Source organism: Siphateles boraxobius, unplaced genomic scaffold (genome assembly GCF_051911475.1).
Source record: "Siphateles boraxobius isolate OS27281-9 unplaced genomic scaffold, OSU_SipBor_1 6, whole genome shotgun sequence".
In the NCBI taxonomy this organism is placed as follows: domain Eukaryota; kingdom Metazoa; phylum Chordata; class Actinopteri; order Cypriniformes; family Leuciscidae; genus Siphateles; species Siphateles boraxobius.
Window position 1 is genome coordinate 20,234,388 of NW_027509186.1, and position 13,772 is coordinate 20,248,159.

The 13,772-nt window shown below is 43.0% G+C and overlaps 1 protein-coding gene across 1 annotated transcript; it reads right to left on the reverse strand.

Annotated features, from left to right (window-relative positions):
- Nucleotides 1-11,507: 11,507 nt before the first annotated feature.
- LOC143715615 (olfactory receptor 2AT4-like) lies at nucleotides 11,508-12,494 on the reverse strand. Its single transcript, XM_077207392.1, has one exon. The coding sequence runs from the start codon at nucleotides 12,492-12,494 to the stop codon at nucleotides 11,508-11,510; it is 987 nt and encodes a 328-aa protein (XP_077063507.1).
- Between the last annotated feature and the right edge of the window lie 1,278 nt (nucleotides 12,495-13,772).

The following is a 13,772-nucleotide window of genomic DNA, read 5'->3' on the forward strand; positions in this document are numbered from 1 at the left end:
CCAAGGGGGGAGTTCCAGGAGAGGAACCAGCTCTGAGAACCACGGCTGGGACGGCCAGAAAGGGGCTACAAGTAGGAGACGAGCTCCGCTCTCCCTTACTCTGGACAGAACTGCCTGTATCAATATGACAGGCGGGAATGCATAAAGCCTCCGCATCGGCCATGGGTGGGCGAATGCATCTATCCCCAGTGGCGCTGGGGGGCTCAGGGAGAACCAAAGTGGGCATTGGGATGACTCATTTGATGCAAAAAGGTCCACTTCTACCTTTCCGAACACTTCCCAGATCAGGGCTACTGTTCGGCGGTTCAACATCCATTCCCCCGACTCGAGTTTCTGCCTCGACAGAAAATCTGCTGCGAGGTTCAGGACCCCCGGAACATGGACTGCCCTCAGTGACAGGAATTTGTCTTGAGACCATAGGAGTAGGCGGCGCGCATGCCTGTCCAGGGTGGGCGACCGTGAACCCCCCTGTCGGTTTACATGAGACACCACCGCCATATTGTCTGTTCTGACAATGACATGATGCCCTTTGACAAAGGGGAGAAAATGAAGGAGGGCCAGGGAAACAGCTCTCAGCTCTAAGCTGTTTATGTGCCAATCGAGTGTCTCCCCAGTCCAGACCCCGTATGCTGGCCTGCCCTCGAAAACCGCACCCCATCCGGTTAGAGAGGCATCCGTCGTAATCATTTGGCGACGGTAAACCGCACCCATGCTGACCCCTTTCTGAAGGAAAAGAGGGTCCCGCCAAATTGAAAGCGCGCGGAAACAACTGCGCAACACCTTCAACAGGCAAAAAGCCGATCCTGTGGACCGGGCACCTGAGAGTTTCATCCACCACAGAAACGGTCTCATGTGGAGCAACCCTAAGGGGAGCACGGGGGATGCTGTGGCCATGAGACCCAGCAGCCTGCGACAATTGCCCACAGAAACATGACGGCCGAGTGTGAAGCGGCCAAACATGTCAGAAGACTGGAAATCCGGGCAGGAGCCAAACGGGCCTGCATCAGAACGGAATCCAGGCGCACCCCTAAGAATACTGTGCATAGAGCTGGGGCAAGAACACTCTTCTCTGTGCTCAACCTCAGGCCGAGAGACTGAATGTGACGAAGGACAATGTCCCTGTGGTGAGTCACTAATTCCCTGGAGTTGGCCAAGAGGAGCCAATTTTCCAGGTAATTGAGTATACGGATGCCCTGGAGCCGCAACGGGGCCAGAGCAGCATCCATACACTTTGTAAATGTTCTCGGTGCTAGAGCGAGACCAAAGCGGAGGACCCTGTACTGGTATGCTTTTTCTCCAAAAGCGAACCTGAGGAACCTCCTGTGTCGCCGTACGACCCGAATATGAAAATATGCATCCTTCAGGTCTACTGTCACGAACCAGTCCCCGAATCTGAGATATGATAGCTTTTAGCGTCAACATCTTGAATTTCCCTTTGTAAAGAGAGAAATTCAGCCGGCGCAGGTCTAGTATCGGTCGCAGACCTCCGCCCTTTTTGGGACCAAGAAGTAGCGGCTGAAGAAGCCTTGCTCGACTTCCTTCGGAGGAACCTCTTCTATAGCTCCCTTGAGGAGAAGGGACGAAATCTCCCGCTGTAGAACAGAAGCCTCTGAGGCGCTGTTGACTAAAGCAGGACAGACCCCGTTGAAGTAAGGGGGCGGGCGACAGAACTGAAGTGTGTAGCCGAGCCGAACCGTGCGGAGGATCCAGGGCGATACCCCTGGCAGACGCCTCCATTCTGGAAAGAAGTTAGATAGAGGAGGTGGAGTGATGCAATGCGGCGGACATACCTGAGTTCGCTGTCTCCCGTGGTGTGGCGCGGTCCAGCGTGAAGGAAAGCACTTGACGTCCTGACACGTAGTGGGAGGCACCACTGCCTGTTTGACCAAGGCCAAAGGGTCTGCCTGCTCCTGAGAGAAAACGAAAGTGTCTCCGATTCGAGCGGCTGGTATCAAACGCGTCGGGTGCGAGGGGAGAAAGCTGAATGCGTCTCCTTCCTCCTACGCCAGACGGCTTGAACAAAGTTGAGGGGTAACTGCACTTCGAAACACGCTGGGTAGCGAAGGTGACAGGTTTAGAGAAGGAGGAATGTGAAGGAGGAGGAGAGAGAGAGAGAGAGAGGACAATGGGATGGGATTCAAGATGGCGCCTGTGTGTTCGGCTGGCCGTCGGTCTCTCTTGTACTTATTGTTTTGGATATTTTTATGGATGTCTATCTGGGCCTCTAATTGCTGCACACGTCTGGTCTATGACCGACAGTCTCTCTTGAACATTCGCACCTCTTTTATGGACTTTTATAAGCAGGATGTAGTGCACGCTTTTAATCAATCACACAGAAACACCACTACGCATACATTGGAATGTATTCGCCAGTGACCGCCTATCATTTTACAAAGGAAACGCAGAAGGAAACGCGGGAGTCGGGGATCGATGTAAATCATATGTCGGACGGCAATTTGTTGCCCGGCGATCGCGAGCGCTGGCTCATCGGTGGCTCCTATCTATCACTCCCCTGCGATCTTCGCCTGTCCATTTGGTTGGCTTACCTCGGGTTGGCAGCTGTCATCGGCAAAACGGTGTGAATCCCGGTAATCTACGTTCTTTGAAGAAAGGCGGAGCTTTCCCCGATGTGATTCATCCACCCAAAATGGCACTGATCAACGCCAGATCCTTGGTCAATAAAACCTTCCTGCTCAACGACTTCTTCACCTCTCACTGTTTGGATTTCATGTTCATCACTGAATCCTGGACTACGGTTGGTGACCTGACCCCTTTTTCTGAACTAGTTCCTAATGACTGTTCGTTTTTCAACACCGCCCGTCCGAACAGACGAGGGGGCGGGATTGTGACTATTTTTAAAGACTCATTTTCTGTGCGATGCCGGCCGGTTCCTGTCAGTGCTTTTTCAAGCTTTGAAGCGCAACTACTTCACTTAGACTGGAATGGCCCTATTTTATTAGGGGTGATTTACCGTCCGCCACATTCACTCAAGGACTTCATTCAGCAATTTACAGAACTCATTGGTAATATCACCACAACCTATGATCGTTTTTTATTGCTGGGTGATTTTAATATCCACGTTTGTTGTCAATCTAATACTCTCTCAAAGGATTTTCTAAGCCTCATTGAATCTTTTAACCTAGTCCAGTGGATAAATGATTCCACTCACATGAAGGGTCACACATTGGACCTTGTGCTTTCATATGGGATGGTGATTAGTGAGGTTGTAATATCTGATTTTATGCTTTCGGATCATAAGCCAATTTTATTTTCTACATCTCTTCCTTGCATTGCTCTAACCACCAGTGAAGATGTAAGACTATCTAGATCATACTCTCCTCTTTTTGACTTAAATTTTAACGAGCACTTTATGAATTCCTCCACACACTTGTTGCTGAACTCTCCACTATTGGAACTAGATGCTGACCAACAGCATGGTCTGCTATACTCCACTTGGTTAAATGCCTTAAGTGAAACTGCTCCGCTTAAGCCCTTCAAACCTAAACCGAAATCTGAACCATGGCTCAACGTGGATATTCGGCAAATAAGACAAGCTAGCAGAAAGGCTGAGCGCAAATGGAAGAAGGACAAGCTACATATTTCACTTCAGTTATTTAAAGACAGTCTGTCAACCTATCAAAATGCTGTAAAGGCGGCAAAAGCTGCGCACTTCTCTAACATGATTATGGCTAACCACTCTAGACCAAAGGTTTTATTTTCTGTTATAAACTCGGTTTTAAATCCTCCGGTAAATGTATGGAATGATGTTTCGGATGAGCTATGTGAACGTTTCTTGAGATTTTTTAATGACAAAATATCTAACTTGAGATGCAATGCCAGCCGCTCTGCAATTAGTCAGTTGATGAACCCTGTTACCTGGGATGCTTTCGAGCCAATCACTCTGAATCTCCTCAAAGAAATTATCACAAAGATAAAACCTTCGTACTGCTCTCTAGACATCATCTCTCCTAAGTTTCTTAAATTGATTATCGATTCAGTAGGGCCAGGATTGGTATCCTTTGTTAATAAATGCCTCCTTACCGGCTCTATCCCTGCTGCCCTCAAGGAGGCCACTGTCACTCCTTTGCTCAAGAAGCCTTCACTGGATACTACTGTGTTAAATAATTTCCGTCCTATCTCTGTTTTGCCTTTTGTCACTAAGGTGTTGGAAAAAGTTGTTCTTGACCAACTCCAGCTCTTTCTAAAACGCAATGATATCTCTGAAAATTTTCAATCTGGTTTTAAGTCTGCTCACAGTACTGAATCTGCTCTGCTGAGAGTGTTAAATGACATCTATCGCTCCACTGACACTGGTGACTCTGTGGCTCTTGTCCTTCTTGATCTGTCGGCAGCTTTTGATACTATCGACCACTCTATCCTGTTATCCAGACTAGAATATGATGTGGGGCTAAAAGGTGTCGTCCTCCAGTGGTTCCAATCTTATCTCTCGGGTCGTACTTTCAGAGTCAAGCTAGGAAATTGCTCTTCCTCTGTTGCGCATCTAACCTGTGGCCTTCCTCAAGGTTCTATTTTAGCGCCTTCTCTCTTTTCCCTCTACATCTTACCACTGGGCACCATTCTAAGAAGACATGGGGTATGTTTTCACTGTTATGCAGACGACACCCAATTGTATGTTCCAATCAAGAGAAATGATCCCTCTACCCTTTCATCATTGTTAGGTTGTCTGGATGAAGTAAAAGTTTGGTTGGACCAAAATTCTTTGTTTTTAAATGAAAACAAAACAGAGATCATTGTTTTCGGGTCAACTGGTAATCCCCAGGCTGCTTCCTTTGATCTAGGCAGACTAGCGGCATTTAGTTCTGCAAGTGTGCGGAACTTGGGCGTTTGTCTGGATGAGTCTTTAAATATTGACAAGCAAATCTCTTCTGTAATAAGCTCTAGTTTTTATCACCTGCGGCTGTTGTCAAAAGTCAAACCTTTTCTTAATCACAAAACCCTTGAGATGGCTGTTCATGCTTTCATCACCACACGTGTAGATTACTGCAATTCACTCTACTGCGGTATCTCGAAAACGCAAACTGCTCGTCTTCAACTGGTGCAAAATGCCGCCGCAAGATTCCTCACAAATAGTCGGAAAAGTAACCACACCACCCCAATTCTGAGGTCTCTTCACTGGCTGCTCATTAATCTCAGAATCGAGTTTAAAATCCTGTTATTTGTGTACAAAGCCCTATGCAACCAAGCGCCTAGCTATCTAACTGAACTGCTACAACCTTACACGCCGTCAAGAATTCTGAGATCAGGTGAAAAAAATCTGTTAGAAGTCCCTCAATGCAGACTTAAACGTAGAGGGGATCGAGCTTTTTCTGTGGTTGGGCCTCGGCTATGGAACAATTTGCCCTTGGACTTTCGGATAGCCCCTACTGTGAATTCCTTTAAGTCAATTTTAAAAACGCACTTGTTCTCTTTGGCCTATAAATAAGGTGCATGTACATGTATATATATGTGCATATGTGTACATATATGTGTGTGTGTGTGTATGTGTATTTATATGCACATATGTATGTGTGTGTACGTGTGCGTATGGGTAGATATATATATGTGACCAGTCACGGAAACTAGGGACACAAGTCGGTTCTGGGGCATTTTGAGTTATTCATAGATTCTGAGAGTGTAATATCCAAGCTTTCCAACGATGTGTAACATGTGGAAATCTGATAATATTTGGAGAAGTTGTGGCCATTTTAAAGTAGGCACTTAAAAAAGCTCAAAGAGGAGAAAACGAGCTCTAAAGATTGTGCAGTTCTCACCTGTCTCTGCTGCTGGGGGTGACAATAGGGCTCATTTACATCTCATTTAGATAAGCCATACCCCCTGTAAAGCTCCTCCATGTGCTTTACAGCTTTTTTTACACTTCGAATGAGTGCACTTCTGCCGCACTAGGCGAAAAACAATTGTGCTGCCCCTCTATTTGCAACGTACCAGCAACAACACACAAAGACCAATAATGCCATATAGCCTGCATATAACGCGAAACCAGCAACAACACATAAAGACCAATATGCCATATACATATAACGCAAAACCAGCAACAACACACAAAGACCAATATGCCATATAGCCTGCATATAACGCAAAACCAGCAACAACACACAAAGGCCAATATGCCATATACATACAGTATAACGCAAAACCAGCAACAACACACAAAGACCAATATGCCATATACATATAACGCAAAACCAACAACAACAAACAAAGACCAATAAGCCATAGGCCTACATATAGCGCAAATAGTGCGCAACGCTCGTGTGCCCAAAATGTCAACAATATTAAAGTTTATGTAGGAGGCAAATGCCTGCTGGCATTTTTCTTTAAGCAGTCATTTCTGCAATTTTCCAAATAATCACATTTCACCTCCTCAAATTACTGTTGCAAATCTCTTTACACCACTTTCTTATGTGCGTATACACACACAAATGAAATGTCCGCAAGCACATTATATCATCAGCAGGTTCAGCATCTTAAATAACGACTAAAGAGCAAATGAAGCTTAACTTACATTTCAGAAACACGCACGGCAGGCCTTCATCGCAGCAAAGGTCTTAACTGCATCCTCTATTTCGATTCTCCGTCACATATGAAACAGCCAGCCACCGCTGTCAGCGAGCCGAGCCGCCGTATTGAAGCACTGAGGGCGCGCGCGCTGCGCCCATACCTCCGGTTCAGTTTCCCGAGCCCACGAAGTGCGGCGAAAACATTTTCGGTGTAACTGCCAGACGGTTCATCTCGTCTGCGACAATCTTTGCGGCATCCATCTTCATTGAATTTTGATATCAGAGAGAGCTGGCCAGAGCACAGCATAATAAGTAGCCATGTGGTTGACTTGGAGGGCGGGGGCAAAAGCGCCGGGTTATTCAGTATGGAAATACACACAGACAATGACACGCCACGCCCCTACTGCATGCTAGAATCTCCGAAAACAAGCCGATTTCAACCTCAAAATGTAAGCTTTTAAATATACCAATACTGCTATCTCAAACATGGAGAGGCTTCTTCGTGATTTCAATTAACAGATTCTCCAAAAAATTGAAAATCACCAATTTTGAAAAAAAACTCTTCTTTCTCATTTTGCTCGAAAGTTGTGCTGCCGACTTGTGTCCCTGGTTTCTGTGACGGGTCACATATATATATATACTTATATATTCCTTTCTGTCTATTTTTATATTTCTTTCCTTTGAGTATGATACTAGTATTAAACCTGTTACTGTCTTTTCTGTTCTTATTTTCTATTACTGATAATCTCTGAGACTGCTTGGACGTCTACAGTTTTAAGCTGTTCTTAACCTTTTTGTACTGTTCTATGATGTGCTACTACTCATGGTGCTGGTGTCTTCTAATTTTGTAGTTCTGTAAAGCACTTTGGTCAGTCAGTGACTGCTATAAAATGTGCTATATAAATAAAATGAACTTGAACTTGAACTTGAAGGAGAGCAAGTGAGAGGTGGGCAGAAACGCTTGGGCGGTCTGTCCCAACCTCGTAGATCGAGGGAGGCTCTCCTTTTTCTGACCTGCGGGTCAGGAACGATTCAAGGAGGCTGGGGTGAAGGGTTTGTTAGACCGCTTCAGCTCCAGACGCTTATGGGGCCGCTGGCGGGGGAACGGGCGACCGCGGGCTCCCCAGACCGTAGAGGGCAGGGGATGAGCCACGTCACTTCTTCTAGTGGCAAAATCCGGCCTATGAGAAGATGAGAAGGACGTTTTCTGGGCTGGGATTGGGAGGAGTTGGAGGATTCCCTACCTCTCCTGGGCATAAATTGTCTGAGGGCAGCTGACTGGGATTTTGCGGCCCGAAATTTTTCAACCACAGTGTTGATCGCCTCTCCAACCAGACCAGATTGAGACACTGGGGCATCTAAGAGGAAAACCTTCTCTTTATCACGGATTTCCGTGAGATTGAGCCATAGGTGGCGCTCTGCAGCAATCGCCCCCGCCATAGAACGCCCTATAGCACGCGCAGTGTGCTTGGTGGCCCTTAAGGCCAGATCCGTGGCCCTGCGAAGCTCCTTGACAGCTTCCAGTGTGATCCCCGTTCCCTCATCCATTTCTTTTAAAACATCCGCCTGGTAGGCTTGGAGGATGGCCATAGTGTGTAGGGCCATGCCTGACTGACGAGCTGCCATGTAGGACTTTCCGATAAGGGCGGAAGTAGTCCTGCACGGTTTAGAGGGAAGGAGGGGCAGAGATTTCCACGACGGAGCAGACGACGGGGAAAGGTGTGTAGCTAGCGTGTCCTCGACCGCTGGAATAGAGGAATAGCCCTGCTCCACAAAACCAATGAGGTTGGTAAAGTCAGCGGCTGCCGCGTTCGTTAGGCGCGCGGAGAAAGGCTGCTTCCAGGATCTGGTGATCTCGTGATGCAGATCGGTGAAAAAGGGCAGCTTTCTCCGCTCAGGCCTAGAATTAGGGCCACTTAAAAATCTTTCGTCGAGTTTAGATGATTGTGACTCGCAGGGCTCATCGGGCCAGTCGATGGAAAGCTTTACAGTAGCGCGCGAAAGCACGTCGATAAGCTCCGTGTAGGCCGCAGTAGGCCGCAGTAGGCCGCGCCTCCTGGCCGCTAGGCGGGAGAGCGTCAGAAGCTAAAACAGGCCCGAAATCCTCGGAGTCGGACGCTGTAGTGTAAATAATATCTTCCAGCCCGAAAGAAACCGACTCGCGTGCTCTCGGGCTGGGGCATAAATAATCATGAGAAAACTCGACTGGCCTAACACCGCGTGCGTGCTCGGGAGAGGGAGGGAGAGAAAGCGCCTGGCCCGTCTGCTCGTACTCTATATCCTCGAGCTCTACATCCGAGCCCCAGGTCGCAGATTACAACGAGGCCTCGGCAGCCTCAGGAGCGCGACGGGGGGGAACGAATGACTCCTTCTCAAAAACCGCGAGCCGAGAGCGGAGGGTTTTGAGAAGGAAGTTGTCACAGAATTTACATTTCGACGAGCCTAAAACAGCCTCGCGCGTATGCGAAAAACCCAAACACTTGACACACTTAGTGTGCGGGTCGTCGTTCGCAATAAAGCGAACGCATGGCGGCGGGCAACGACGAAACTCCATGGCACTTCACCGCAAGGAGAAACGAGTTCCACTAATCGCAGTCGCTGAAGTGCAGATGAAGAAGCAGATGAAGAAGCTGGTGATAATCCGAATATACGGGCTCAGAAAAAACGAAATTGAAGGGCTAAGATGGCCGCTTCATGAAGGCAGAGAAATCTGAGGAGCAGATGAAAGCAATGAATTGGCCTGATTCTATAAGGGCTTCAGACAATCGGCACACCCGGAGGGCGTTCCCACTGCGTCTACGCTACGCAGCGTTGAGTGAACCTATGAAAGAGAAACTACATTTCTTTGAAAAAATTAAGTTAAAAACGGCCATTTTGCCCGTCTGAAGAATTTAGGACTTTGGCCTTTCAACGCTACACAAAGCCTACCTATATATATATATAATTTAGATCCATTACAGACAAGGCATACAGTGCAAAAAGTACAAGACAAATACAAAGGCATTTGTGGTACAGTTCAGAGCATGTAAAACAAAGAACAACAACAACTAAAATTTAAAATAAACATGTAGACTTTCTAAAAGGAAAAAAAACGCACAGCCTACCTGGTGATCCGTTACAGTTAAATATGCTATCCTCAAATATTTTCTTAATTTTTGTTGTTAAGCGATCATATAGCTAGCCTGGTAAATTAATTCTAGACTAGATGTACCATTTGACAAAAGATTAATGAAAATGATAGTGTACAGAGGAGATTACAGAAACCAGGTGGATTTGATATACAGTGATTTATTATAGTTATTGTGTTCATTTACATAGCTACATAATTGCATATTACTTTAGGATTAATGTTTTAAATATAGCTTACATTTTTAATACAGCAACATGAAAAATATTGAAAAGATCAGGGATAGGTAATGTCGTTTCTGGAGTGCCGCTGTCCTGCAGAGTTTAGCGTCAACACCGATAAAAACCTAGCAGCATTAATAATCCTAAAGATGAAGATTAGCTGGTTTCGGTGTGTTTGATTAGGGTTGGAGGAGCTAAACTCTGCACCCAGGAGGACCGAAATTGCCCTTCCATGTCATAGATTAAATATGAAAGTAAAGCGGCCCGTAGGTGGTGGCAAGTTACTGTCTTTATGAGGGAGTCATTCATTCAAACTTCTCGTTCAAATCAGGAATTCTTTAATGAAACACTGTTGTGTGGCTCGCAGGAGATCGACGCTCACAGTGCAAGGTCCAGAAGTAAGGCCAGGGCATTAAAGGTGAATATGATGGATCATCAGACAGGCACAACTGTGACAGGTCGTCGTCGTTAGGGTGACGAATTTAACGATAACGGATCGCCAGGTAGACGTAACAGGTCGAGTTGCAGGCACACATACAGTTTAACGGTGTCCTGCCACGGAAAGATTTTTGCCAGCTGAGCTGATGGTTATCTTCACCTGTAGCTACGAGAGAGCATCAGTAGCGCGAGTCGCATTGGAGTGACGTCAACTCCCCTCTTCATTTGATTGGCTAGAGGAGGAGCTGTCAATCTAGAACTAGTGGACCAATGGTGATGCTTAAGCCCGCCCTAATTTACATGAAACTCGAAATGCAACATTTGGAAGAGCAAGCGCAGAACATGGAAAGAAGAGCGAAGAGAAAAACAGCACAAGCGTACAAAAAATAAATTATTAGCAGAAAATGAAAGAGCGCAAAGTACAGAGTAATAAAACCAAGGAAAACATAATTTTAAAGAAAGCATGAACACAAGTTTGAGTTTTGTAAAAAATATTTTTTAATGTGTTTAAATGTTTTATTCATGCTTGTTATTTTTTGATTCACGCTTATTATATTTGATCAGTGGCCGCAATACATTTGGCGGGAAATTGATCCCATAGGGCAGGACTAAATTAATATAATTTTTCAACAAAATAAGAACAATTTTGAAATATATTCTGAATCTAAAAAAATAAAATGCTATCAAAACAATTAGATAGATGACACACAGGAGTTATCCTTTCAGTTTCATTATCCATACAAAATGGGAACACTTAGGAATGTATTGTAGTCGTTAAATGTTCCATAATGTTCATTATTCAGTTCCTGACATAATGTTGAATGACCACACAATGTACAAAATTAATGTATTGACTTTTTTGGACTAATTTTTAAGTAAACCTTATTTAAGAAAATGAAGTTGCAATAAAATATTATGTTAGATTAGGTTGTGACAAATACAAATCTTTGCTTTTGCTTTAAAATAGTTTCAAGTTTATTTTTTACAGTAAAAGAGACAGCAGTTGTGTTTCCTGGTTTCAAAAAGCAGAGCATTAAAATGTGAGAACTGAAATATAAGCAAAAGACAAAAGATTCCTATGATACAAATTTTGTGGATAAATCCTATGTTCTTACAGTTGCTCTAGTTCAGTATGCTGCATGACATTCAAAGAATACTATTTGTTTTTTGTAGTTTTTTCTAATGTATGACTGCTGTAATAATTTACGTACACACAGTGGATACATTAACTTTTGTTGGATTAATTTGGAGATGTTTTGAAATTTTTAGCCTTTTAAGTAAGCTTTCCTTGACATCTTTTGTCCTTAAACAGTATATGAGGGGATTGATCATGGGTGGAAACAGACTATACATCATAATAATGACTAATCGTAAATCGGTGCTGAAGTTGATACCAATATTGCTAGCCAAATAAATAAAACACCTGGGTATAAAATAGAGAGCTATTATGATGAGCTGAGGACTGCAGGTCGAGAAAGTCTTCATTCTTCCTTGAGCGCTCGATATACGCAGAACTGCCACAATGATGGTGCAATAAGAGAAAACAATAAAGGTCAGAGGACCGAGCAACACAACCATAGCAGATGCAAAGGCTGGAACACTGTACAGTGCCCTGTTAGTGCATGCAAGTGATGTGATAGAAATGTGATCACAGTAACAGTGCATAATCGTGTTTTCTGCACAGTAAGGAAGAGGGTATGCCCTTATTGCCATCATTAAAGAGGATGCATGTCCTAGCACCCATACAATGATACAAAGATAGAAAATGTTTGATTTTGTGAGTATATTAGGATATCTTAGAGGATTACAGATGGCTACATACCGATCAAAGGCCATTACTGCCAGAATTAAAGCATTGACTGAACCAAAATAATGCACAAAATACATTTGAATGAAGCAACCACTAAATGAAATACTACCAGCTTGGAACCAATACCTAGTAATAATTTTTGGTAAGGTAGTAGTGCTGAATAATACATCACTTACAACCAGGTTTAAGATTACATAATACATAGGTGTATGAAGGCATTTTTCTAAAGCAAAAATTACTAGAAATATTCCATTCCCCACTAAGATACACACATAGACAAAAAATAGCAGAGTAGCCACCGTGCCATAGTATTCTGTTTGAAGCCCTGGAAAACCAACAATGAAAAATTCCTTAACAAAGCTGATGTTTCCGGCTGACATGACGACCTGATGGCTGGATGAAAAAATAGATTAAGGTACACTGAGAATAATTTTCTTGTTATACTGCTGGTTTGGCATGAATCATACATAGCACAAATTACTCAATTATAATAATTATATATATATATATATATATATATATATATATATATATATATATATATATATATATATATATATATATATATATATATATATATATATATATATATATATAGCCTACTATAATATAATATAATAACGTCTATAATATAATACAATAATATTTGATCATAACAACCTGTTAAAATATGACATTGGATTTTAGCATTTTTTTAAAATACAGGAAATGACAGGAATTAGATCATTATCATCTAGAAAATATTGACTAAAGTTTTTTAATAAACTGGAAAAGCATCTGATCTAACTCTGGAATGTCAATAGAATCATTTACTTACAATATACTTCTTTCTACACTCCAAAAATCTGTCTGAGTCAAATATATTTAAGTCTATTTTTTTTCATCTCATCAAGGCGGGACATTTTGTGGTTGGTTGATGACACTGACTGTATACCTCACATTTCTTATAGGCTACTTACCTTGTAATGTGTTTTGCTCGATATTAATATAGGGAGAGATCTGTTAGGGTTTAATGGTTTATTATTTTTGGAATTTTTTTTTTTTTTTTGATATGTGTGAGTTTTTGGGGTCATTGTGCTGAAGACTAGAGCTTGTGGTCCGGTTGACGATTGGCCAAACACCAATAAGACCATAATTACTATATTGTATAAGTAATGATTGTGAACTCCTCAGCACAGTGATAGTCTCTTGGCTAACTACTTTAGTACATGCAGGTGTGCTTGTGGTTTTGTTAACTAGCTTGACAATATGAAACATTGATAATGTATCTAATCTAAAACTATAAGAATTATATTGCACTATATATTTCTCTATATATTTGTTTATGCTGCATGAGTAAATATATTTGCAATTTATTACACATACAGTACTATATCTGATCACATATACATCTATATATTATAAAGTGTATTACTGAATATAAAATTACATATATTACGATATATTAGTAAATATATTGACACATTTATTTAGTTTTATTTCAATTATTCTTTGTAAAGAAAAGCCAGTGATTAAGTCATATATTGCCTGCAATAAGATATTGTTATACAAGGTCAGCAATAGTACTCTGTGTGAAATGATGTATTAGCAATTCCTCTGAAGTTCCTTTTGAAACAACTCTCTCTAGTGCCATTTTTTTCTTTAAGTTGTCATGTTCT